Source organism: Protobothrops mucrosquamatus, unplaced genomic scaffold (assembly GCF_001527695.2).
Source record: "Protobothrops mucrosquamatus isolate PMUCROS unplaced genomic scaffold, P.Mucros_1.0 scaffold2677, whole genome shotgun sequence".
NCBI lineage: Eukaryota > Metazoa > Chordata > Lepidosauria > Squamata > Viperidae > Protobothrops > Protobothrops mucrosquamatus.
In genome coordinates this window covers 47,378-70,760 of record NW_015388724.1, presented here as the reverse complement: position 1 = coordinate 70,760, position 23,383 = coordinate 47,378, and the positions used below count along the sequence as shown (strand labels likewise).

Here is a 23,383-nt window from a genome sequence, read left to right as displayed (position 1 = left end):
GGGGGTGGGCTGGGGCAGTTTTGGGGCACTCGGTCTCTAAAAGGTTTGCCTTCCCTGACATAGACAGTCTACATCTCAGAAGCTCAGCCATCCTCAACCCCAGCACTCTTCCATCTGTGGGACTCCCAGAATTCTCTGCAACAGCCATACGGGCTGGAAACTTCTGTGGAGCTAAAGCTCACACATCTGGAGGTGCCCCTGTTGGCTGCAGCAAGGGTTGGAAGGAAGACTTAATGTAGTTTCCACCCCACTCTTTTTCCTGTTGCAAATGCCATAATTTGGTTTACATGATACACGACACCAACAAGTGTCAGGCACAAGAAATCAGAAACCAAGGCTGTTCAAATGTGTAGAAATTTAATCAACAGAATTCAAGGTGGGCTGGACGTAATCTCTTGTGGGCACGAAGGGATTTGAGACTGATGATGTGCTTGACCCCTCCCTCAGATTCAGCCTGGTCATCTCCTACGATAAGGCTGGTGAACACTTGGCCATCTTTTCAAACTTGGTTTTTAAAAAAATCTTTTTAAACCAAGTTTAACTGGCTTAAATTATATGACCCAGTTACCCCTTTTCCTGGTCTCCAATAATATCATTATTCCCACAAACAACAACACAAGATTCTGTTATTTTATGCAACCATCTCAGCAACAACAATCTCAAATTTGATCCTCAACTCACAAATAAGAAATTACAAATTGCTCCATTACCCCCAGGATATGCCCAAGTATCTCTTTGATAATTTCTCTCAGTTTAAGAACCTCTGTTTTAATTATTTGCTCTTCCCACATTTCAGATTGTTGAGTTTTAATGCTCACTTTAATGACTCACTTTGTAGGGGAAGTGGGTGGAATAAAAATTGAATGAATGAATGAATGCTGTTTGAACAATTTGCAATTTACTTTAATGGTTTTCAAACATCTAACCCAGCAAAGATAACATAGACTGCAACAAACAATATAACTACAGATATAGATGTAGACCTATCACACAGGACTATTGAATGTCCAAATCAGTATGTTCTATCATTCAATTATACTGTTTTACAATTCAGATAGACCTCATGTTATGACCTCATGTTTGTTCAGCAACAATTCAAAGTTATAATGGTGCTGAAGGAAGGGACATATAATAACCAGACCTTGAAGTTGAATAAATCTATCCAATAAGAAGCTTCAGGTAATAAAGGAATAAGTTTGGGAAAATTGGTTTAAGTTTTTCAACCCAGCCTCTCTAACTCATCCTACCAGCCACTGATGGATGCTTCCAATCTCGTCTTCGGGAAGACTTACGATGCCAACCTCTGAGGCCGGCAATTTTGTTCCTGGCTGCTCCTGCACACAACTAGTCACCATACTTTGGTTCTTCACCTCCAATACAAGCACAGCCATGTTCTAAAGGGGAGCAACTGAACACCTTTACCTGAGAGCAAGCATCCAGGGCCAAGGGATGAGATTCATACTTTCTCACCTTGCAGCCACTCCTGTAAAAAAGAAAGGATGCATCCGTTAGGGTCAGACTTTGCAGTTTTCCCATGGAAAGAGGAGAGCAAGCAAGGGAGAAGAGACACACACACACAGCCAGAGAGGGGGGGAACTGAAGCAAAATAAAGGGCAAATCCTGAATTTGCTGATGTTCAGTGGGGAAGGGAAGTCACCAGCCATTCCCCCCCCCCCCCNAAAAAAAAAATCAAAGCAGGGTTAGTTTGGTTTTGTTTTTCTCACCCTTTCCTCTTTCCCAGGACTGAATAGAGGCAGTTTCTCAATTTATGAACATTTATTTAGCCATCATTCAAAGTTATGACGCTGCTGGGGGAAACAAAAGTGACTTACAGCTGGTCCTTCCATTTACAGCTGCTGCAGTGTCCCCCCACTCGTGTGATTGCAACACAGGCTCTTGAGACAAGAATGGGCTGACTCTCCCCCAGTTCCAAGAGCCCCCAATCTCCCAATCTTGTGTTGCACCTGGGAGATAATCTAGAGATCTTTGTTTCATCTAAAGAGGTGTTGACAATCCTGCAAATTCTTGAGGATCAGCTAAAGGAGCTGGAGGCCAGACTTGTGGTAGTTACATGAACACATCCATGCAGGTTTTTTTCAACAGCAATAGAGGAGATGCTTGTTATTGCCTTCTCTGGAATAGGGGTTCTAGCCTCCACTCCCAAGTCTAGGCCAGAAGCCCTATACTTTCTAGAGCAGGGGTGTCAAACTGCAGGCCTGCAGGCTGGATGCGTCATCGGGAAACTACGCCCACCCCATTGCCGGCAATGGCAAAAAAGCTCTGATATGTTGGGCGACGTCACGTGACGTCGTGAGTTTGACATGTCTGTTCTAGAGGGTCCTATCTAATAATAAACCAAATCTGATCCTGCTTAGTTTTTGAAGAGTGATCAAGATTGGTTGTTGGGTATCTACAGACCCCTCACATCCTGGACATAAACTGTTTCAATTCCTCCCCTCAGGACACAGCGATAGGGCATTGCATGCCAAAACAACTAGACACAAAGACAGTTTTTCCCCCCATGCCATCCCTCTGCTCAACACCTAATTCCACAACACTGTCTTATGCCTAAAGATATTTACCCATGTAGTAGGCCGTATAGCTATTATCCTTCTCATCTTCTCATTTCCCGTCCCTTCTCATCTTCTCATCTTTCCTACTACCTTCTCCTATTGGTATCTTACGATTTATCCCTTGTTGTTTGTATCTTATGATTAATGATTGTAACTATGATTTATGATCTATAACCTATTACTTTGTTGTTTGTATGTACACCGAGAGCTTATGCACCAGAGACAAATTCCTTGTGTGTCCACTCACACGTGGCATATAAAGAATTGTGTTTGGCCAATAAAGAATTCCTATTCTATTCTATTCTATTCTATTCTATTCTATTCTATTCTATTCTATTCTATTCTATTCTATTCTATTCTATTCTATTCCTTATTTTATTCCTTATTCTATTCTATTCTATTCCTTATTCTATTCTATTCCTTATTCTGTTCCTTATTCTATTCCTTATTCTATTCTATTCTATTCTATTCTATTCTATTCTATTCTATTCCTTATTCTATTCCTTATTCTATTCCTTATTCTATTCTATTCTATTCTATTCCTTATTCTATTCCTTATTCTATTCTATTCCTTATTCTATTCTATTCTATTCTATTCTATTCCATTCCTTATCCTATTCCTTAGTCTATTCTATTCTATATTCTATTCTATATTCTATTCTATGTTCTATTCTATATTCTATATTCTATATTCTATATTCTATATTCTATATTCTATATTCTATATTCTATTCATCACCACCCATCCTGAAAAAGCCACTGCAATTTTTTTGACAATTGAGCTTGACCTCATGGGCACATCCATATCATTTTCTTGACAGCAATCTGAAATTGGGTTGCCAGAGATTAACCCTCAGTTGGGAGACTGCAAGGGCACACTACAAGCCGGGATAATTTTGCAGGCACAAAAACATCCACTGCAAATAAGCATGCCATCAACAGCAGATCAAATCAGATCAAATCAAACGTTATTACTGCTATCAAAGATCGCAGTGCCATCAACAGCAAGCATCGTCATCTCTCTGTACTTGTTCCCCTGGGAAGCAAAGCTGCCAGATTAAAATCGTGCCTTTTAAATGGAGGCCAAGGACAACACACTCATTTATTTATTTTTTTTAAAACGAGGGGGGGAAAAAAGCAACATGCAACTGAGAGTAGGAGAGAGGAGAAAGAGAGAGAATACCAAAACCTTCCAGAAAAGGAATGAAGAAAAGAAAAGGGGAGAGAAAATTACTTACAACAGAAAACAGAGAAATTTCACTTGTTCTGAAGTCCTGAGGCACCAGAAATAAACAGACAAGAAAGACAAGCAGAGGGAGAGAGATGGAAGGGAAGGAGAAAATATACATGAAAGATCCAGATATATACGGTGTTATCCTATTGAATAAATGCTTCTTGGTCCTCTGGAAATACGCTAGGAAGAGAACTTGACGTATTTAGGACTAGGAGCAGAGACCTCAAAAGAAGCGTCACAGCTTATTACAAGAGCCGTATCTAAATGTCGCAGTTCTGCATGAAACATCAGATGGAATTAAAGTCTCCGAGAACCTCAGCTTTCATTGTAAATAGCACAAAGCCACTTGTTAATGGCTGTAAAACTCTTGGCTCAAAGGCCAAGGAGGTCCCAGGAAGCAGAAACGGGGCTGCAGAAGATGCCAGTGGCTAGATGACTGGAAGCTTTAGGATTCTGATATGGTAGCTTGGCCTCCATCTTATTAGCAACCCCCCAACTGCAAGCATACAAAACTGAATGCAGCGTGCAGTGTGAATAATTTAGGCAAATCTTAAAATCAGACCAGTGAACTGGGGGCACGGAGTTTTGATTATAGAGGCAGAAGATGAATCCAGCCCTTTCCATATAGTCTATACCAGGGGTCTTCAAACTTGGCCCTTTTCTGACTTGTGGACTTCAACTCCCAGAATTCCTCAGCCCAAAGAGTTTGGCTTGGTACGGAATGTCAAGAGAAGGGAACGCTTGTTGATTGGGGAACGTACACATATCTGGGAGGGGATAGAGCACAATGATACGAAGTGGGCAAGGTTGTTGTCCCACATAGGACTTGGTCCGTGTGCACAACAACAACCTTACGCTCAGAGCAAGCCCCATAAGTTGCAATGGTTGAAGTTACTTGCAACCTGGAGGAGATAAAATCCTACTTAGATCCTCACCAGCCTCAAGTATTCCTCTTTCCTCCCCTGCTGAGACCCCTTATCACTCACGTTATCAGCCGTGACCTGGAGCTCGGAGGGACCGAGCTTGTCTTCAAATCATCCCCCGCAGCCTCTCGGGCTTGCGACTCCAAGATCTCATTGAGACTGTTCTCTGCGGAAGGACAAGAATCGGCTCCTACAGTGGACAAGGTCTTGCTGCTCGTCTTGAAAGGATCTGTCATGTCCAGATGACAGGAACGTTTTGGGAGTGTGGGAGAATCCTGCAAAGAAGAACTGCTCGCAAAAGGGTTAAAGGCAGGATCATCCCACTGGCTGGTGTCCGCAGTAGCCTTGGTAAGAGGTGCCACTGAAGCATCAGGAGCTGTGGTCTTCTCTCCATCCTCAGGACCTACAACAGGCCGGGTGGTAGGTCCTCTTTGTCTCTTAGGAGACAACTTACTGGTAGGCCTCTTTCCCATTTTTCTTGTTGGAAGCTTCTTGGGCTCAACGTTTTCCGCTCCTTCGGCAAAATCAAACTCTAGTTTCAGGGCCCGGGTCTTGCAATCTCCAGCTCCTGCTGAGCTGGGATGCTTAGGGTCACTATTTGGAAGATCAGCACCTGGCTGAGATGCCGGGGGCGAGTTTGGACATTTGGAGCCTCCCATCGTAAATGGGTTCACGGTCTCGTCGTATTCCTCTGGATCAAAGCGGTAGGTAGCTTTGGGAATAGGGGGGCTTTCTGTGGTCACTTCAGTCTCGGGAGTCTGTCCCCCCATCTTTTTTTGAAGAGCAATTGGTTTTGCCCTGGGGAGCTTGCTTTTGTTATTTGCAATGTTCTCAACACTTGACTTGACCTCTGAAGGTTCCCGGACGGGCGTCACTTGGCTTTCCTTCAAAATTTCCCTTTGCTCCTCTTGGAATAGTGTGTCTGAAGTATGGTCTGGATTGAGTCTCGCTGAACCAATATTCTCCTCCGTAGATGGTGTAGCATCTAATGCAGAAGAAGACAGGGATGAACCCTGATCAATTCCAAGGTGGGCTTTTGATGTAAATGGAGCACTGGCTTCCACGATTGCTGAGTCAGTCTGTAATTCATCCTCTGCCAAAGCTGATGTCTCCTCCAACTCTTTGGAGACAAACTGATCTTCTAGAGATGCTGCACGGAGGAGAGAGAAACAGAGAGGTGATTAAGATATGTTTCCTATAGAAAAGAAAATCAGCAGTTCAACAGTATTTTATTTAGCATATGGCATAAAATACAAGGATAGCAGCTGTATGGAAAGAACGCATAATAATAATAATTCACACGTAATATGGAGACGTGTGGTCAATTTTGTAAGGTATAAAAGATTCAAGAATTTATAAACTAAGTTACAAATTACATTTTAAAATACGTTGGTTCATACGTATGAAATCAGTGTTGTGTATATTAATATCTAGACCCAAAGGTGTTTTTTCAAACGGCAACTGGACTTTATTTTTCCCTTGAGGATGTTTCGCTTCTCATCCAAGAAGCTCCTTCAGTTCAGAACTCCTTGGATGAAGTTTCTTCAAGGAAAAACTAAGAAAGTCCAGTTATCTTTTGACAAAGCACCTTTGGGACAACCATCACCTGGATGACTGAGAATCTCCACAGACATTTAATATCTAGGGCAGTGGTGGCGAACCTACGGCACGGGTGCCAGAGGCGGCACTCAGAGCCCTCTCTGCGGGCACGCGCGCCATCGCCCCAGTCCTAGGCCTTCAGCTGGGTTTTATAAAACCTTTTTGCTTTAGGCCTCCGCCGCTGTGTGCAAAAAAAAAAAAGGTTCAATCAATCAGTCAATTTCAACTTCTCGCGGAAAAAAAAAGGATCTTGCAAAGTTGGAATTGATTGAACTTTTTAGTCCCACCCAGTCTGCCGTTACCACTGCAGCCACGCCCACCCAATGGGCCACACCCACCCAATGGGCCACACCCACCTGGCACCCGCTGATGCATAAGTGGGTTTTGGGTTGCAGTTTGGGCACTCGGTCTCTGAAAGGTTCGCCATCACTGATCTAGGCCATTTATCTAATTAAGCACGGCATTTGTTAGTTGGAGAAAAATCTGCTTTTCTTCCTGTATAAGCTCTCAAATGACAGATAATCATTGTAGGACCCAGTGTCTGGCAAGGAGCACCACCGTTACATTCAGGGGAGGATATTCTGCCCCATTTATACAGAGAGTCTTGACAGATGCCACGGAAGGTGCCAATTTTATTCAAAGTTTTCCAACCCTAGCGGGTAACATTAAAACCCGCTCATTTTTGTGTCGGGCCAGTTATGCTTTTTCCAGAGTCTGGATCAATAGCTTCCAAACAAGGCATATCTTTAAACTCTAGCCTCTGACACAGAATCCTTTTTCATCCAACCCTGTACTGGAACTGCAGCAATCAATCTGTATTTGTGTTGTCACACTTTAAGCTACAAGTTGGGACTGTATAAAAGATTATAAAAATCCACCTACTAAGAAAAGTCACCAAGCCAGAGAAGTAGACTCCAGCACAGTCTGCTTCCTGATTCTGCAGAGGTTGTTGTTGTTGTTGTTGTTGTTGTTATTATTATTATTATTATTATTATTAATAAGAATTATCAGTCTTTTATAAGAGGACTATTAAATGTGGGAGCCACAATAGTACAGTTCAGATACAAATGTGCCATCTCAGAGTGTGTTTTTCTAACCTGCTATAATCTTCTTATACCCACACCTTTCTATATACTCTTTTATCTCATCCTGAAGATCGCGCTTGGCTCCCGAATGGCATGCTAAGAACTTATTTCTTCCTCTCCTTGTTAATTGTTGGCTGAGATCTCACAGACGTGGAAAAATAAAAACGCCCTTCCCTACAATTCTCAGAGAGGATGGAAACAGAATTCAGAGCAAAATCTAGAATGATCTGTGAGATAGAACAATCGTCTAGTAACCAACTGCCAAGCTCTTACAGTGACTGACGGCCCAGTTAGTGACATTCCCAAAGATTCAGAGTAAGAAAGTTTACTACCATGACAAAAGGGTTAGACTATACAGTTGTAGAGACAAGCATACCATATGAATACGGGTATTCTCTTGATTTACAACCCACAACCGGGATCAGAATTTCCATTGCTAAGTGAGGTGATTGTTTAAGTGAGTTGCGTATGATTTTAGGACCCTTTTGGCCATAGTTGTTAAGTGAATCACTGCAGTTGTTAAATAATCATTTGGTCGTTCAGCAAATCCAGTTTCCCCCATTAATGTTGCTTGTCGGAAGCCAGCTAGGAAGATTGCAGATGGTGATCACATTGATCTTGGCATGCTGCAACAGTCATAAATGCTTGGTGGTTTCCAACTGCCCAAATTTTAATCCTGTGACTGTGGGGAGGCTGCGAAGGCCGTAAGTTCAAAGACCAGTCATAAGTCACTTTTTCCAGTGCCACTGTAACCTGGAACAGTCACTAAACAAATGGGTTATAAGTCAAGGACTATCTGTACTTTAAGCCCTCATTTATCAACGCACAAGGTGAGGTTTCCCTATTGGCGCTCATTTTTCTAATTGACCCTTAGTTTATTGGGGAAGATGCAAATCTCTTGTTTGTTACCACAAAAATCTCTCTGCTCTTGTTCTGCGGTATTTTGGAAACAGCTATCTTCATACCCAGAAAATTCCATACACTAAATCTCAGGGCTGACACATGCTTCAGATTTAAAGGGGGAAATGTGGTTCCAGACGAGTGGAAAATTCACATCGCTCCTCTCGACAGCTCTTTAAGCCAAGCCAATCTTCCTGGATTTGGGGGCTGGAGGCTAAAACATACGGTGACAAGTATGTCTAGTCTAATGAAAAGAAACACAGGGAGACATGATAGCAGTGTTCAAATATTTGAGGAGCTGCCACAAAGAAGAGGGGGTCAATCTGTTCTCCAAAGCACCAAAAGGCAAGACGAGAAACTATGGGTGGAAACTAACCATGAAGAGAAGCAACATACAACTAAGAAAAAATTTCCTGACAGAAAAAATTACCAGTGGAACAGCTTGCCTTCAGAAGTTGTGGGTGCTCCATCACTGGACCAACATTTGTCTGAAATGGTATAGGTACTCCTGCTTGAGCAGGGGGTTAGACTAGAAGATCTCTGAGGTCCCTTCCAACTCTGTTATTCTATGTTCTATGGATTCTTTGCTGCCCTTTGTAGCTGCAGAGCAATCTCTGGAAAAGCCGTCTAGATTTTAACGCGTTTTCCACACCTTTTTCCACCTGAATCCAAAAATGCTACATAGTCCCATCCTATCCACATTCAATCAAAATGTCATAAACATTTTACATCTTCCCTTTATTGAGTCTATGGTTCCCCCTCTTGTGTGAGGCAGATACTTCCCTCCCACAGAAAACACACACACACACACACCAAGACCGAAAGTGAGAGAGTTTCTCCATTAGAACATTTCATCTGATGAGTCTCATGAAAACTGGTGTGGTAAAGAAACTGGGCTACAGTTAAGGAGTCTCAGACAAAACCTTATTATAGTAGGTAAACAAAATTAAAACAGCAAAAAAATAGCCAACAATAAATGATATTCATAATAAAATACTCTATTTCTAGGTCAAGGAATCATAATCCCATATAATTATATATGCTGATGCAAGGAAAATCCCTCTCAGAAGCCCGTTGAGATAACTGGGTTTTAAGTGCTTTCCTTAATCCCAATAATATTGCAGCAAGTCAAATCTTGAATTCTCCTTGTTTCAATTATCTCTCCATAGCAGGATGTTAAGAAATAGATGTTTAAACCCACAGATTCAACTTTCACCTTGAAACATTATGAAATGTTCCACATTGTGTCAAGAAAAACCAGTGAAATTTTTCACTTCAGAATTTTTTTAAAAAATTACATTTTAAAAATCAACCATTAAAACAATGGGGGGTTTTTTTGAACTTCACCTTCATTTGCTACAGCATTTACTTGAATCCCACTTTCAACTTACTTTTAATTTTAATTTGCTATCAGGAAAAGGAGACCGTTTGGTTTCTGAGATTTGGTTTTAAAAACGTGTGCGAGCATGAAACAGCCATCAGTTCAGCCATCAGTTCTTCCAAAGTATCTACAGAAGCCATCTCAACCTGGTGAAGATGGGAATTATAGTATGACAGTCAAGGTTCATCCAGATGAAAGAATTCTGCACTAGAATTCCTAAAATAAATAGGTCAATACATCTGGTAAAACCATTTTTTTGCTTGAGAACTCTAGACCATGTCTAGGATGCCACTGGGGGTATCCAGCTATTATGGCCACAAAGGAGCTGATTCCTGCACCAAGGAAAGTACGACAACTTCCTGATTATGGCCAGATTTTAGAACCTGCTTGGACCGCTTCCAATCCTCACTGTTTTTTCCCAAGCTTCTTTTATTTTTAGATTAAGGCTGGGGCGGGGAGGTAAAGAAGATCTCCCGTGTGATTATGAAGGGTGTGTTGAAGTTCTGAAATGCTGAGCCCCTTTTAGAGCTACAGGAAGACACCTGTCAACCCCACCAAGCTTCATGCTTCTGCCTCTTCCATTCCTCTGTTAAGGAAGAATCTCAGGGTGTGTAGCATCCAAGCAGGTGTCCAAATAAATCTGTCAAGGGCAAGCTGACAGGCCCTTGGCAACACCCAAAGGCTGAACAACTCCAATCATCTCATTTCACAAATGAAAAGTAGTTACGTAACCCTTTTTAGCGAGTTAGCTTGCAGCATGCATATTGTGAGGGTCCACAACAGGAGACTGCTGCACCTCCAGGCTCCACACCGACCCTGGAGTAGGGTTCCCAAGGGTCTTCAAAAGTTGCTAGCAAACTGCAATGAGTAGACAGCCCACAAACACAGACAGGAGCCATCCTGGCTACAATCTTTCATTTTAATACAATTTAAATAGTAATAGAATCTAATCACATGTACCCCACCCGTCCCTTTGGGGATATATCCCCAACATGTCACTGAAATGGCAGCTGTGAGGCTCAGCCTGGGAAAACTAGCACATTTTTTGCCATATTCTCTTCCTGCGCTCAACGGTTAAGGCACTGGGCTTGTTGGCTGGAAAGCTGGCAACCGAAATTTGAGACCCAAGACCCGCACGATAGGGTGAACTCCGATCCTTGCCCCAGCTCATGGCATCCTAGCAGTTTGAAAGCATGCCAATGCAACTAGATAAATAAGTACCACTTCAGTGGGAAAGTAACAGTGTTCCATGACATCATACTGGCCACATGACCGTGGAAATGTCTGGCTCAATGGCCTTGACATGGAGATGAGTACCCCCCCCCTATAGTTAGCAATGACTAGCTGAGTAAAATCTATAGGGATTCCTTTACCTTTACCTGATGGAGTAAAACAAGACAGGGTCCTCTGTGTGAAATTGGAGAAATTACAAGCGTTAAGAGCAGAAGTATAGTTCTACTAGTACAGGAGAAGCTACACACTGTCTGCACACACCAATCTCTTCAAGGGCATTTCCTCAAGGCCTTCCACACTCCCTGGTCCACCCACCTTGTACTTTCTAAGATGGTTCTTAATTGACTGAAAAGTGAAGGTCACTTCAAAGAATCAGCCCCATTCACGGAGGTTGAAGCATAAATGATTTATTGAAGCCTACACACAAGAATCTGGTCAAGTAACAGTCAGCACAAAATTGTACCTTGCCTGGCTGAGGAATTCTGGGAGTTGAAGTCCACAAGTCATAAAAGGGCCAAGTTTGAAGACCCCCTGCATTATACGGTATGTGTTGTGACAGTAATTGAAAATGGGCAGGTGTCCAGTAGGGATAGATTATTTTCTGGAACCATCTGCGACATATGCTCAGCATCCCAAATCTCTCCTAAAAAGTTGCCCTACTCTTGTTTGAGGAGTTACAGAGCCTCAACTTCATGCCCGGCTTTGCCAGCCTCCAAAAACTTCAACTCCCTTATTAGAAAAAAAACACACCAAACAAACCAACTTCTAGCACAGCAGACTCAGAAAGGCACGGCGGCGACAGGGAGTTGGCTGCATACTTTAAATTCCCTTGCAGTCTTAAAACTCCCTCTTCCCCAGAGCGGGAAGCAAGGAGGGATCTTCTACAGGGAATTAGCAAGATGTAAGAGGAGGAGGGGTCATTCCTGAAATATTCTGGCATTTAGCAAAAGCTTCTGAAAGACCAGAAAAACTTGTTATGACACAGCAATAAGGACCCAGCAGAACTATTTCGTGCAAGGTTTCCTTCATCCCACCCCTCCAGGCAACGAAAGATTTTGGAATAAAAACCAATACAAACCTCGGCTTACAAGAGTTCATTTAGTGTTTGGAGTTACAACGGCATGGAAAAAAGTGATTTTATGACCCTTTTTTTTACACTTACGACCGTTGTAGCATCCCCAGGGTCACGTAATCAAAATTCAGATGCTTGGCAACTGACTTGTACTTATGAAGGTTGCAGTGTCCTGGGGTCACGTGGTCCCCTTTTGTGAACTTCTGGAGAGCAAAGTCAATGGGGAAGCCAGATTCACTTAACCAAGCATGTTATTAATTTAACAACTGCGGTGATTCACTTAACAACTGTGGCAAGAAAGGTCATAAAATGGAGCAAAGTTCACTGAACAACTGCCTCACTTAGCAACAGAAAATTTTGTGGCCATAAATCAAGGTTCTTCCTTCCCAAAATCTAACAGCTGCGTGTATGTCCATCACAAGGGCCTCACCATCAACCCATGCCTTGCACACCAAGATAATTTTCCACATTATTTGCTCTTATCTAATGCATTTTGTGTAATGTTGCATTAATACAGTGCCATCCACCATCTGCTCCAATCTGTCCAGAAGTCAGTCTGGAAGAATTCAATGGAGTGCTTCTGAGAATAGACAGATACAGGACTGTTACTCTGCAGCAAAGTCAATTCTGCTGGTCAGCAGATAGAGAATAATGGATTTGCATTCATGCCAAAAACAAAGGAAGGCAGAAAAAAGAGCTTTTCTCCCTCCAAATGCTAAAAGTTGGCATCATATCCCATTTCAGGTCATCCAATCTTCAACAGTCAGCTCTTCTGGATGTTTGGTATCACTCTTCATTTTGTTCAAAACAGAGAAAGCAAATTCAAACATAAAGAACTGGTCTGCCGGCGTTCACTATTATGATTTTTAAAGGGCACCTAGGGGGGCATTCTTAGCAATAAAAACAATGTTTTTTTGCCAATTAGCTGAGTTTATAAAAAGAAATAAAAGTAATCTTAAAAACATAGTGAGGTAGGAAGCCTGGAAGAGAGGTAGGAAGAGAGTCCGCAAGGAGAAGGGCGGGATATAAATATAAGCAATAATAATAATAATAATAATAAAAGATACCAGCATGGATGGATGCTGGGCAATGAATTTAGCATTATGTGCAGATAGTAGATTGTGAATCTACACACAGAAGCTTATGAAAACAATTGCAAACTAGTTATTAAAAAGTGGAATTGACCCCAGTTGTCCACTTCATGTGGACAACTGAGTACATGTTAACCTCTCATGATGAATTCCTACCTGTGTGGCTTTTTATGGAACTGTTTCAATCCAGGAAATGATTCCTATTCATTTCTAAACCTTCTCCCTTTTCCACATCAGTTGATTTCTTTTCCCCAATGAATGTTTGAGACAGTGAGAATAGATGAGTTTTCATAATTCTTCCACTGATGCATCCCGTGGAAGTCCTTGGTTATCTGTGAGTGAGGCTGAGCAACTGGATAGTAAGCCCCACCTCTGGAAGAATTCTTAATTAAGTGTTTATGGAACAATATCCAGAAAATTATTCTTGATGGCCGAACATCCTGCTTTTATTTAGCACCAGAATCAGACACATTCAAATTGCCTAACAAAGACACGAAATAATTTAAAAATCTGGAGAGATACGCCAGGCTTCAAGTATCGTGCGGGAGGCGTTCCTAAAAAGGTTCAGAGACAATTTATCAAATCTCTAGGGAGTGGCCTCTTCTTTGTTTTATTTGTCTATTTGATTTATACAGCCACACCCGTCTTACGTTTAGGTGGCTCTGGATGGCTTGCAATCAAATAAACTTTTAAGAAAACCTATCCTTCAAGGAAAGCATGTCCTGGTTACTGCATTTGCAGCATTTTAGCTCATTGTCAGCAGGCAAACTTGCATAAATTGGTGTGTTTTGCACAAAACGTATTCCTTTGCTTTCTGGGAATTGAGCCAGTTTGTTTAGAACTTAACTTCAATCAATCAGAACCGAGCTGGAAGGGACCTTGGAGGTCTTCTAGTCCAGCCCCCTGCTCAAACAAGAGACCCTCTACCATTCCCGACCAGTGGCCATCCAGTCTCTTCTTAAAAGCCTCCAGTGATGAAGTACCCACAACCTCAGAAGGCAAGCTGTTCTCCCATGTAAGCCCCCCCCCTTCTTGGAACGAGCAATTAGCATCCAAAAGCTGAGCGGAATAAATGAGGATCTCATTTTGCCTCTTTTATATAAACGGCAATTTCTCTGGCAGTTGCCAAGAAATTCGAAATTCAAGCAGGTGGTTACAGCTGCTGAATGTTAAGGAAACCAAGTGAGTCCTGTGGCCTTTGGCAGCGTTTTTTGTTTACCATCCTGGCTCCCTCTGCAGAGCTGTCATCAAATCTATGACTTTCCCAGTCTTGCTGCAATAGTGTGACTCAGCCTAGCCAAAACTGCTTACACGGTGCAAGCAAATTACCTTGGCATAATTTTTCCGAGCATGGACAATTGGAGGAGGAGGAGGAGAGAGAAAGAGAGACAGAGACAGGGAGACGGGAAGAATTTGGAGAGGCGCCAACATCATTAATGGCAGCCCAGCTTGAAATGCCACTGCTTGGAGAGTACATTCTTGGCACAGGTTGCCCGAGGGATCTAAAATAATCAATCTTCTGTAACAATCACCCAGGACATTTAGTTCATCTCCTGAGGCAGCATCTTGGGGACAAAGATGCTGCTATAGCCTACAGCAGTGATGGCGAACCTTTGAGAGACCGAGTGCCCAAACTGCAACCCAAAACCCACTTATGTATCGTCGGGTGCCGGGTGGGTGTGGCCCATTGGGTGGGCGTGGCTGCGGTGGTAACACCAGACTGGGTGGGACTAAAAAGTTCAATCAATCAACTCCAACTTTGCAAGATCTTTTTTTTCCCACGAGAAGTTGAAATTGACTGATTGATTGAACCTTTTTTTTGTGTGTACATGGCGGCGGAGGCCTAAAGCGAAAAGATTTTATAAAACCCAGCTGAAGGCCTAGGACTGGGGCGACGGCATGCGTGCCCGCAGAGAGGGCTCTGAGTGCCGCCTCTGGCACCCGTGCCGTAGGTTCGCCACCACTGGCCTACAGGGACTATGTGTGTATTTTGTATGTATTTTCATAAAATAAAGCAAGAAAGATAGCCTTACAAGGCCATGATCCCTTAGCATCCTGTTACTCTTGAATGAACTCTCTTACAAAATAAAGGCCAGATTAGGAAGCTCCCAACTGACACTGTCAGCAGTTTGTCCCTCCTTTAGATAAAATAGAGTTGGAAGGGGCCTTGGAGGTCTTCTAGTCCAGCCCCCTGCTCAAGCAGGAGAACCTATAGCATTTTAGACAAGTGACTGTCCAGCCTCTTCTTAAAAACCTCCAGCGATGAAGCGCCCACCATTTCTGTTCCACTGGTTAATTGTCCTCCCTGTTAGGAAGTTTCTCCTTAATTCCAGGTTGCTTCTCTCTGTTCGAGCTTTCTCTATCCTTGTCTTTACTTCCACGGTCATGTCCCAGCTTTCATGTAAATTGGAACCGAGGTGTGTGATCTTTTCAACTTTTTCTAGTGGTATTCCTTCTGAATTTATTGGTGGTAAATTAACGGGTTGTTTTCTGACGACCATGATCTTGGTTTTTGAGGCGTTAAGCTTCAAGCCGTGTTTTTCAGATATTTTTTTGTCTTTATAGTATTCAATAATAAAACAGTAACAGTATGATTATACCTGACATTCCACCACAAGGTAACTGCAATATATAAAAAAGCTACTGTATCATCTTTGCAAAGGTTTTGTTCGGTTACCTAGAGACTAGGATGGATTCGCAAGGCAGGATTCTGCACTCATCATGCCCTTGATCTTTTCAGAAGGCTGATTAGGAGACAGCCAGGCACACATTCAAAGAGGGAAGCTCCTCCCTTCCCCCTTTGCAAGATACAGATTTTTACTACCTCTAATTTGTGGCAAAAATAGGGAAATGGTTTGCCATTTTATTCTGCCAGAGTGTTGCTGGGTTTTTTTAACTCCGCAATCTAATTTATAGCCCTGCAAAGCCTCAAAATCAGCAGTGAGAGATTCCCCACTGTTTCTCTCTTTGTAATACAAATTTCATGCTCGCAAAAGGAAGAGGAGGAGGGGAAAAAAAAGGATTTAGGAGAGAGAAATGAGAATTCCATCAGGGGCAAAATAGTAGGGCAATACTGGAAACCCACAAGAGCCTCGGGTCCCTCTGTTGTAACCCTCCCTGCAGCAACTGTGCTAAATAAAGATATCCCCCCCAGAACCGCCTGGTTGTTTTGCGAAGCCCAAAAACCACAAGGATCCGCTTCCTCCACAATGACAAAGGGAGCTGTCACGTTCCTTCGAGACACACACATCCCTCTCCCCAACTCGCCTAGACTATGTGTGAGGTGTGTTTATCCTGGCGAGAAGCAGTTTGCCCGCACGTGCACTGCATCCAAAAACTAAGGGCTACTTTGTCAGCAGGATGCAAAGTAATATCCATCGTTCGTAGGTCCATCTTTCTGATCTTCACACACATTCATCCAGAGGAATGACATCTGGGCACCCTGAAGATCTCCAGAAGATTCTCTAGGGAGAAAGCTGGGCGGGTATCTCTTTCGGTCAACCATTACAAATTCTCACATCCAGCAACAAAGGAAGGTTATTCCATGTTACTTATGGGCTCGTACAAAGCAGATGGAACATGGAATAAAAAGATTGGGAAGGACCTTGGAGGTCTTCTAGTCTTCTAGCAGGAGACCTTAATAATAATAATAATAATAATAATAATAATAATAATAATAATAATAATAATAATAATAATAATAATAATAATAATAATAATAATAATAATAAAAAAGTTGGAAGGGACCTTGGAGGTCATCGAGTCCAACCCCCTGCTCAGGCAGGAAACCCTACACCATTTCGGACAAATGGCTGTCCAGTCTCTTCTTAAAAACTTCCAGTGTTGGAGCATTCACCGCTTCTGGAGGCAGGTTGTTCCACTGGTTAATTGTTCTCACTGTCAGGAAGTTTCTCCTTAGTTCTAGGTTGCTTCTCTCCTTGATGAGTTTCCATCCATTGCTTCTTGTCCTGCCTTCAGGCACTTTGGAGAATAGCTTGACTGCCTCTTCTTTGTGGCAGCCCCTGAGATATTGGAACACGGCTATCATGTCCCCCCTCGTCCTTCTCTTCGTTAAACTAGACATACCCAATTCCAGCAACCGTTCCTTATATGCTTTAGCCTCCAGTCCCCTGATCATCTTTGTTACTCTTCTCTGTACTCTTTCTAGAGTCTCAGCATCTTTTTTACATCGTTCCAGTCTCTTCTTGAGATTCTTCACGATTTTGCTTTCCAGTGCTCCATAAACAAGCTTTATTCTAAGGCCCAGCCCACCCAACTGCTGCTGTTTCGGACATGCCCAGAGGCCTGGGGAGAGTTCATCAAGCCTGCTTTAATTCCACATCTGGAATTCTGGAAATACAACCTAGAGAAGACCTGCAAATTCCTCAGGTGATTATGATTCAAAGGTCTCCTTATCAGAAAAAACAGAACAAAGCAGTTCTCCTTTCTGAAGAAAAGAAGCAGAAAGGACCACCAGAAGCCACCAGAAAGAAATCACAGCAGAACAGTGGTTCTCAACCTTTTTAATGCCGTGACCCCAACCGGTCATAAGTCGAGGACTAAACTGGTCGTAAGCCGAGGACTAAACCGGTCGTAAGTCGAGGACTACCCAACCGGTTGTAAGTCGAGGACTTTCCCTTCCCGGGAGCGCCGCGCATGCGTGGTTCCGCCCCCTGCGCCGGCCGAGGCGTAGCTGGCAAGCGGCAGAGACGGAGCAGGCCGACCACCAGCTGGCCCAGCCCAAGGGAGGTAAGGCACCCGCCGGAAAAGGGGAAAAAAAATGGCGGACAAAAAAAATGGCGGACAGCCTTGCTTGGCGACTCCCGTGAAATGGTCAATCGACCCCAAATGGGGTCCCGACCCACAGGTTGAGAACCACTGCAGCAGAGTAATGACTTAACAGTGTATTACCCAGATTATGAGAGATGGCGCAGTGAACATACGAAAACAGAGATCATTTCCTAATGAACATTTTCTAATATTGCTTGCTAAAGCTGAGGACTAAAATCATGTTTTTCTCAGTTAGAAAACTAGATTCCCCCCACCATTATTTTTGCAAGCAAACGCATCGGGTGAGAATATCAACAAAGGGGTTATACCATTATTCATAGTTATTATCAACAATTCAAGAACTCAGGAGTTTGCCATCAGAAAACGTTATATTTGCTATAAAATGTTCAAATGAGCCAAGGAGGAACCCAAAGGCCTACATATAAACAGAGCTCAAACCGCCACAAATCTAGGATCTGAACACCCAACGTAACATAATAAACACTTGAGGTTCCAAAGCTTAATAAAAAGCGACAGTCTGTTTATCAAAGGTTTCCAGCCCTGAAGGGCAAGCAATTTTGCTTTTGACCTTTCTTATTTTTATTATTCATAGAAACTGCAATTTTCAGCAACTTACTCCAACCCCCAACAGCATTTCACACTTCTGCAAGGACATTCCTGAAGCCAAGTCCTTCTGGTTACCTAGCTGTCGTAAATGGAGAGCATCCAGAGCAAAATATGATAGGGGAAAAAAAAACCCAGATCTATGCTCAGCTCGAATTACTTGTGCTAAAATATGATGAACACACAGCTTTGTCCCTATTAGACCATGCACACAGCCAAGTGATGAGTCGTACAAAAAAAAGTATGTGTAAGAGATGTACAAAAAAAAGTATGTGTAAGATGCCCTGTCATCTTCCTCAAAGGAAGGAAAAGTAAGGCTTAGCAGATTACCTTGGGATCCGACCTCCAGTTCCAGATCCAGTTCTTCCAACTCTTTTCCCAAGGAATGGACTGGTGTCTCTGCCTCAGGAGTCCCAAAATTGCCTTCTGAATCCGAACTGCACAGGAAGGAAGGAAGGAAGGAAGGAAGGAAGGAAGGAAGGAAGGAAGGAAGGAAGGAAGGAGAGGAAAAAAAAATTACTTCCTCCAACTAATCAAAGCAACCTTTCCAGCTTGTTATGAAGAACTGTTTTTTTTAAAATAAGTTTTTATGGAGTACAAAGGAAAAAAAAAGGATTAAAAACATCGAACATGGTAAATCGTCTTTGACCGACATCTCAAGTCCATATTGTACATTAATTACATATAATATATCTATATACAAACTATACATTTCTGGTCTCTGTCTTATCTCTTTATTTGTGACCTCCATTTTTTTCCCCCTCCATCTATAAAATTTATTCCATATTCGATAGAATTCTGTTTCTTCCTGATTTTTTAATCTTTTAGTTATCCTATCTAGTTCTGCGCAATACATAATTTTCTTTTATTAGTGAAGAACTGTTTTGAAAGACGGGTTGAAGAAAGAAACTGCACACTTACTTATGATGCATATAAAAAAAGATAAGAGGGTTTGATTGCACGGTGGTGGACACCATGTTATGCATTCCTCAGATAACCCTGACTTTCAGGTATTATCTACCACCTTCACTTACCTGTCCCTTTTTTTCTTCTTCTGGGCATCCTTTCAAACAGAGCAGTGAGCTGGAGTGAGCCAGCTTGAAAAAATGCCTCTGAAATTAACATGGATTCACTGGCACCGTAGGAAATTCAGATAATACTGAAGGTGGGCGCTTTGCTCCAGAACACACGTGGGTCTTTCAACTGGTTTTTATTTTAAATAATCTAAAAAGCACGGGCAAGTTGGAAACAAGGGAAATACCAGGCACGTGGCTTCTCACGGGCTCTCCGTTGAAGAACAAGGAAATAAGTCTTCTACGGGTGTGAGCAAACATGAATTTGTGGCTTTCGGTGTTTTGCCTATTTGAACAGCAGCATTGTAGTAGCATTCCTGGGTGTGCGTTTCCTTCCCTGTGGTTGTCCCAAGGAAGTTGTTTTGGCTCCTTCAGCAAGCTCAAGGACCACAGCAGCAGAAAGCAATTAAATTCCCCCCCCCCTCCGGTGCATGCTTCATCCAATTATTTTTTTTTTAGTTTAAATTTTTTATTGATTTTTCAATTAAAAACAAAAACATAAATCTTTTATCACAATATCAACCAAAAAAATAACACTAATCAATACATTCACGGAAGTGTCCGGTGTTCCCCCCCCCCTGCACTCCCCTCTTTCACTTACCACACCTTCCTCCTCCCAATCCTACCACCTCTCCTCCTTCCTCCCTTCTCTCCTACCTCCCTTCCTCTCTCAACCATCCCATCTGGTGCAGTTCGGGTACCCACCGGACACCTCCTTAAAAAATCTACAATACATATAAATCTACAATACAAACCTATCCCTTTCCCCCCTCCCCCCCCCCAGGACTTCCCAGAGCTAATCCAGGAAATAAACACACAATAATCCAATTCTATTCAAAACTAATCATTATTACTACACTCTAGTATAAACTTACTGCTTCATCCAGTTATTAACCAGGTTCCCTGTGGATGCTAGCTACTTAAGGCCCTGATAAGAGGTCACCAGGAGCGCATTGCACTGGCTCTTCTAATTAATTTCCAGGTGCCATTCAAAAGGCCACCATGAACCATTACAGCCCAACCTGACTTGGCACTGAGCTATATATGGGATCACATTCTTCTGCTTGAATCAAGACAACCAATTTTATTGTCCCAGGAGAAATTGTTGGCAGGATCCCAGTTCCAAGAAGCAAGGAGGTGCTTCTTTTCTGCTCTTTGAAATAACCTCTCTCAGCCGAGATAAAAATGCCAACCTTAAAAAATCTACTTATTTGGGAGGATGCTAAAGACGGAGTTTCTTCACCACTACAGTGATACGAGAGCTTGTCATCTGAGTTTCATTTTGATGCTGGTTTGGGGTTTTGGTTTTGGTTTGGAACTTATATTTAACTCGTATCCACTGTGGACATTCTATAGCAGTGGTGGCGAATCTATGGCACGTGTGCCAGAGGCGGCACTCAGAGCCCTCTCTGTTGGCACCCGTGCCGTTGCCACAGTCCCACCTCCCCCCATGGCCCCCTCACCAGCAGCCCCCCAGGAAGAGAGTCGCCCTCGAGGGCAGCCCACGCAGAGCAGCACAGCCAAGGATATGGCAGCTGGGCAGCGGGGACAAGACTCTGCCGTCGCGCCCCGTCTCGCACAGTTGATGCTGAGGGGCACAGGTGGAGGGGGCTGCCATGGCACTGCTGGGCCACCTGGGTGATCTGCGGCGGGTTGTGGAGGCGGTGGGTGGCCCTGTGGGCGGGTGGGGAGCAGAGGCAGGGTGGGCGGGGGGCAGGGCAAGGCCGGGTTTTGGGCACTCAGTCTCTAAAAGGTTCGCCATCACTGCAATATGCTATATAGGCCAAAACTTTCCACTTAATTAAAATTAAAGCGTGTTATGGAATCGCTGTCTCGTTGGGCCCATCGTGTCCAAACACCTGCTCCATGCAAGAATCAGAACATCTTAAATGGGATGGTCCCTCCTCTTCTCCCATTGCACCTGCTAACTTGGTGGGAAAGGCTTTGACTCAAGGCTGCAATCAAAGGCTTCAGACAGCTGCACCCTTCTAAAGGCTTATCCCCTGTGGCATCGCTCTAGAACGCTAAGGGCATCTTGCTCTAGATCAGTGGTTCTCAACCTTGACAATTTTAAGGCATGTGGACTTCAACTCCCAGAATTCCACAGCCAGCATTGCTGGCTGTGGAATTCTGGGAGTTGAAGTCCACATGCCTTAAAATTGTCAAGGTTGAGAAACACTGCTCTAGATGACTACTAGGGAGGGCAAAGACCGATGGAGGAATCGACTCTCTGCCGCCCAAATGGCAGCATTGAAAAGGCAAAATTTGGCTCCCAGGTGGAAGATCCAAGGAGCAGAGGGCACTGGAGGAAAAACAGTCACTCTCTCTCTCTAGAATTTACTTCTGGACTCAATTAAAGCCGTTTCAGAGATTACGTGGCAGCCTGGATGCGCCTCTGTGTGTGTGTGTGTGTGTGTGTGTGTGTGTGTGTGTGTGTGTGAATGACCCATCATTAGAGCTTCCAAGGCAGCTGTTCTGAGCAGGACCAGGAAGACTGAGAACAAACACCCACCCTCTGAAGGAGACAGCTAGTCCCAATGTGGCTTCAGCCTCTGGGTCAGCCGCTGACCCCTAAGATAAAGCACAGCGGGAACATGTCCAGGCTGCAGGATAAAGCTTCCCAGCATATTTGGGAATGCCCAGAGCACATTTGACATCCTGATGCGCTTCAATCACAGCAGAGCCTTTGGTGACACATTCCCAGCCCAAGGACTCAAGTGGAGGCTGATGTCCAGATGCGGCCAGAGTAAAGGCTAAGTCATAAATCATGGTTAACGGCTAAACGACAGCAAAACGGGCAGCTTTCTGCTTCAGCGCGCGATGCGGAATAGGCCACCCTATTGCGCCACAGCGTGACTTGCTTCTTTGGGCTTAACCACCACGGTGGCTTTTCAATCGTGGTTTACGGTTTAGCCGGTTGTGTCCCGACAGTTGCCAGGGTAGAAAAAGCCAGGCACGTGCACACCCAGGGCCCCCCCACTCTCCCTCTGGAGGAGCCCGCCGAGACAGAGGCGAGACGCGCAGAGACACGCGTGTCCTTTGCCCACGTTAGCCAACCAACCCCCTCGTTTCGCTGCCAGAGCCGCCCGGGCTCGGGTCAGAGTTTCCCTTTCACACGCCATCCCCAGACGCGCGAGCCGACCCAACGGAAAGCGGCGGCCCCACGGAAATCTCCAGGTGCGCCCGGAGGTGCCAAAGCGCCTGTGCGCTCGCAAGCGCCCCCGGCCCCATCCAGCGCCCCCCTCCCCCGGGCTGACCCGCGAGCCCTCGGAGGCCGACTCGAGTCTGCCTGGGCGGAACGTGTGAAAGGGGCCCCCAGCGGCCGCTCCGCGCTGCCCCGGCTTGCCTGAGACTCAGCGACTTGGTCTCCGCCTGCGCCGCCGTCTCCTCCTCCGCGTCCTCCGCCTGGCCGGGCGCCGGGCCGCTCTCCTCCCCGGCGGCGGCAGCGGCCGCCTCGAGGTCATCCTCCGGCTGGGGGTCCGCGGGGCCGCCCTGGCCGCCGCCTCGCACGGCCGACCAGGTCCACTTGGCCCACTGCACGGGCGAGAGCAGCTGCCAGGAGGGGCTGAAGGCCATGGGGGCCGCCGTCGAGATGGAGAGGTTGGGCGGCCAGGGGAAGCGCCGGGATTTCGGAGCGAGCCCAGCCGAGCCGGCGCGGATGCGGTCAGCCGTGAGCCATCGCTTCTTCTCCCCGCCTTCCTCCGCCCCGCCTCGCCTCGCCGCCGCTTCCTCCCCCGGAGCAGGAGCGCCGGTTGCTGCCTTTCCGCGGAGGCGCGCAAGGGGTGCTCGCAACGCGCCCTGCTCCGGGCGCAGCAAAGCAGCCGC

The 23,383-nt window shown here is 44.5% G+C and overlaps 1 protein-coding gene across 1 annotated transcript in view; it reads right to left on the bottom strand.

The window, feature by feature from the left end:
* Positions 1–23,134, bottom strand: part of TACC1 (transforming acidic coiled-coil containing protein 1) — a 42,293-nt gene extending 19,159 nt beyond the window's left edge. The window contains exons 1-6 of the mRNA XM_029285995.1: positions 23,012–23,134; positions 22,905–22,945; positions 18,816–18,922; positions 4,794–5,880; positions 3,812–3,847; positions 1,371–1,483 (exon numbers count right to left, since the gene is read on the bottom strand). Coding sequence (XP_029141828.1) covers positions 1,371–1,483; positions 3,812–3,847; positions 4,794–5,880; positions 18,816–18,922; positions 22,905–22,945; positions 23,012–23,134 — 1,507 coding nt within the window. The remainder of the gene's footprint in view (positions 1–1,370; positions 1,484–3,811; positions 3,848–4,793; positions 5,881–18,815; positions 18,923–22,904; positions 22,946–23,011) is intronic.
* Positions 23,135–23,383: the final 249 nt, after the last annotated feature.